Below are 3,934 nucleotides of genomic sequence, written 5' to 3'. Positions count from 1 at the left end.
GTTAGTTAGTTTGTAAGTTTGTTTTGTTGTATTTTTTTTAATGTTGTGTGTTTAAGGATAATATTATATTATGTATTCATAAAATCTGTACTCTTTTATTTCATTAAACCCTTTCAATTAGAACATAGTAGGAAAAAAATTCCCATCAATTCTTCAGGTTGTGAAGTTAAAAACTCCTCCAAAAATATCAATCATGGTATATTTTGTCGTAATATAAAATATTTTTCTACTTTTTAGTGATGTGTTTTTAGGAGTCGGTTTTAATATTTTGTTAAAATTATTTTCTAACAGTACGGTGGCATTTGTTTGGAGTTAATTGACCAAATGATGCACGTAATTTATGAGGCCACTTTTAGCTTAAACAGCATAATATTTTACTAGCGGCCGCCCGCGACTTCGTACGCGTGGATACCGTATTACCCGTGGAGTTTCGTAAAATCCTTTCTTAGCGGATGCCTACGTCATGACATCTACCTGCATCCCGAATTTCAGCCCGATCCGTTCAGTGGTTTGGGCTGTGCGTTGATAGATAGATCACTATGTCAGTCAGTCAGTCAGTCAGGCTGTCAGTCAGGCAGTCAGTCACCTTTGAGTTATATCAATCCCGCGCTAACTAGTGCCCCCCAATAAAATAAAGAAATATTTCAAACTTGAAACAAAGTTGTATTCCTTCAATGGGTGTCTCGTCGTAGTTGGTTGACCAATAATTCCTGTCATAAGTTTTCACTTTAAGTATTTTATTATTGTTTTGTGGTATTTTTTTTATATTCAAGCATCTTCTGTTTCCATTGGACTTTATTATTCTATTGTTTGCATACTACATATTATGTTTAAGTCTTACCTAGTAGGTAATCCTTCTGTTTGTGTTTGGTAATAATCATTTTATACACAAGTAATAAAAGCCCGAAAGATTTCACTTTCCTTCACAAATGTGTTTCGTTTATTGTTAAGATCTTTTGGTGCTTTTTCTTTTGGAATTTCCCTCTTCCAGTCATTTAAAGTACTACGTATCTCTGTGGTAAAAGTATTGAAAACTTTCGAGAAGTCGTCATCATCCATACGTCTTCGAGTAGTTATAGTGCTTGATTCGCCTTTGGGTTGGCCTTGTTTGGTGAACGGTACATTTTGAAGTGGCACTCTGGCACTTCTACACTAACTTATTCTTCAAAATAACACTCAACTTGAGCTACTGGTCAAATTTAGAGCTAATGTTTACTAAAATAAGGTCTATTATTGAGTTTTAAGGATTTTAAGTCGACAATAATATGTAATCGCTTTAGTTGAGCATATGAAAAAAGAATTGGTCTTAAAAATAACCTTTCTTATCACTCAGTTGTTTGCAGAAATGAGCGTTAAGCAATAAACCTTTGTTACCCCCAAGCTTACGGAATCCTTCATAAACCTATAGAACCTTCGTTATCGCTAATCTGTGTGTGGGAAATGGGTCACAATATTTATTGTTTATGTTCGCTTTTAAAAGATTACACCTATAATGTCTAAAAGACTGCAAGCACAAAACAAGTGCTGCTAATCTTTTTCAAACAAACAATAGCACAGCAGCTAGCAGCTGCCTTATCGCTCTCTCGAAAATACAAGTAAAAGTGGTTACTGGTGTTTTTAAGAATTTTGAATCTTTGTCTCGGGCTTAGGTATATACTAGTGGTTGCTATAGCTAGTGATAATATTGTAATATAATTCGTATTGTAGGTATTGGCTGGTACACACCAACATTTTTTACTTTGTTGTTGTTTTATGTTTGATATTTAAAGAATGTTATAGGTAAGTACCTACCTACTTTTCAAGCTAAAATTTTATAGCCTATTCAAAAGTAATGCATGTAGAATATACCTACCTTTGATTTACTCAATAGATACGAGCTAGGTAGGTACTCTTTATTTATTTATATTATTATGTATTAAGTGCAATTAGTATGCTTTTCACAGTAACAATCTCAGTGCTTAGCTCTTTTTTTAATCTATTTCTATTAAGACATTTGAATTGTGAAGTTCAAAATCCATCGAGGGGCTTTTTAAGATACCTATTACTGGCAACTCTAGTGTAGACTAACTTATAATTTAAAAGTTATGATAAAATAAAAGAGTGCAGCTAATTATTATGAATACTTAATTTTATTTTACTTTTAAACATATAACTCTTAAAAACCATTGAACATAAAACTCTTAAAAACTTTACAACATAACAAACTTACAAACTAATTACAAATATTCACATTCTAATACGCTTCAAATTAACTTAACTAAGGTTCACATAAATTATGGTAAAACGTACGAGTATTACAATTGTTCAGTTCAATAATTACAAAATATTCCGTTACGGACCAGAAGACCTTCCACTAGGCCCTTCCTCTCGATGGACCGATGAAGGTCATGGTAAGCACCTGGGTACGGCACCGCAGGCCAGGCGTGAGACATCCTCGGGGAGACCTTTGTCCAGCCGTGGACGTTCTAATTATTCCTCCGGCACGTCGAAGTCAATTCGCCTGACCTTTGTAATAATTATTAGCCTCCTCCGGGATTGCCTCCTCGGCGTAGAGCCAAGAGGAGGCAGGGGCGCCGGTTTGACCGGGGCTGGAGGGTTTGGACCGCAATGCTCGTCGTCACCGTCGGCTTCTGTACCATCAGTGTCTGTACCGTCACTGTCAGTACCTGTAACAATAATTCAATTTGTTTAGAGTCTATATATATAAAAATGAAACCCGTTTCGCGTTGTCACGGCATCACGTGTGAACGGCTGAACCGATTTCGATAATTCTTTTTTTTAAATGTTTGTGGAAGTCCAAGGATGGTTCTTACGGAAAAAAATATTAAGAAAATCTCTACGCTAAGGCGGTACGAAGTTCGCCGGGTCAGCTAGTATGCAATAAAAATAAAATTTTCAACTAAGTACTACAAACAAACAAAGAACAGTGACTAACTATGTGGGGAATTCAATCGAACACAGGACCTCCGGGTCGAAAGAGCTTCTAATAAGATTAAAGTGGCGAAGATTTCAATGTGAAAAATACTTACTGAGTGTCTTCGTGAAAGTGAATTTGAAGTCAGATGCCACAGGCACGAGTCTCGTGGCAACTGCTTGAGTCCAATGATACGGCGGCTCTAAAAATGAAATAAAACAACCACATTAGATAAGTAGTAGTCACTATACGCAACTTGCCAAGGTTCGCACTAGTTTAACCTCTTGCGCATCATAAAATTAATAATATAAAGTCATTTTAAGTTAATATAATCATGAATAAATTTTTGGTACTTTAAAAAAATAATAATAAATAATATAATATAAAAGTATGTGATATTTACCGTTGATAGGTGAGGCAACGGGACTGACAGGGTAGGTCTCGATCGACGTGTCATATTCCGATGTTATCACTTCATAATCTGTGAACAAAACATAAAATCTATATATATAAAAGAAAGTCGTGTTAGTTACTTCGCTTATAACTCAAAAACGGCTGAACCGATTTAGCTGAAAATTGTCCGGGAGGTAGTTTAGAGCCAGGAGAAGGACATAGGATACTTTTTATCCCGTTCGAAATTAAAAAAAAGTCTGCTTATTTATTGCCATTAAGGCGGAACAAAGTTCGCCGGGTCAGCTAGTTATTAATAGAATGAAAAACATAAAGCAACATAAAAAAGTCAGTGATAAAGTATAAAAAATACATTACCTTCCACATAGGCGGGCACGGCCAAAATATCCGGTTGGAAAACTTCCAAGGGCAGGCAAGTGAAAGGGCACATGCCCTTGTACTGGTTAAAGAAGTACTCGTAATCGGGAAACATTTTGACCAACCTTCCACTCTGAACTCTGCGCTTCGACTGGCTGACAAGCTTTCCTCGCGGCGCTTAAGTACCTGCAACGGAGCGTCTCTGCCTGCCCCGGCGCTAGGCTGAGTCACTATTGTTTTGACTTAACAAAG

The 3,934-nt window shown here is 36.3% G+C and overlaps 1 protein-coding gene across 2 annotated transcripts; it reads right to left on the bottom strand.

Annotated features, from left to right (window-relative positions):
• Positions 1-2,164: 2,164 nt before the first annotated feature.
• Positions 2,165-3,814, bottom strand: LOC114355622 (uncharacterized). Of its 2 annotated transcripts, XM_028308565.1 has the most exons (4): positions 3,683-3,814; positions 3,318-3,395; positions 3,030-3,116; positions 2,165-2,666 (listed from the first exon to the last, which is right to left on the bottom strand). In XM_028308565.1, the coding sequence occupies exons 1-4, from the start codon at positions 3,795-3,797 to the stop codon at positions 2,470-2,472; spliced, it is 477 nt and encodes a 158-aa protein (XP_028164366.1). In that variant the 5' UTR covers positions 3,798-3,814; the 3' UTR covers positions 2,165-2,469. The 2 variants fall into 2 exon arrangements, with proteins under 2 accessions (XP_028164366.1, XP_028164367.1); XM_028308566.1 differs by lacking the exon at positions 3,030-3,116 and having other exon boundaries at positions 3,683-3,806.
• Between the last annotated feature and the right edge of the window lie 120 nt (positions 3,815-3,934).

The sequence above is a fragment of the Ostrinia furnacalis genome, unplaced genomic scaffold (assembly GCF_004193835.3).
Source record: "Ostrinia furnacalis isolate ACB-3 unplaced genomic scaffold, ASM419383v2 OfSCF2449, whole genome shotgun sequence".
Taxonomy (NCBI): domain Eukaryota; kingdom Metazoa; phylum Arthropoda; class Insecta; order Lepidoptera; family Crambidae; genus Ostrinia; species Ostrinia furnacalis.
The sequence above is the reverse complement of the archived record's forward strand: the minus strand, read 5'-3'. Positions and strand labels throughout refer to the sequence as shown.

What these genes read in the sequence shown, in the direction of transcription:
- LOC114355622 (XM_028308565.1), bottom strand. Translation starts at nt 3,797, where the DNA reads ATGTTTCCCGATTACGAGTACTTCTTTAACCAGTACAAGGGCATGTGC. An exon ending in CGTTGCCTCACCTATCAACG is followed by an intron (nt 3,117 to 3,317) that starts GTAAATATCACA and finishes TTTCATTTTTAG; the next exon opens with AGCCGCCGTATCATTGGACT. An exon ending in CACTTTCACGAAGACACTCA is followed by an intron (nt 2,667 to 3,029) that starts GTAAGTATTTTT and finishes TTATTGTTACAG; the next exon opens with GTACTGACAGTGACGGTACA.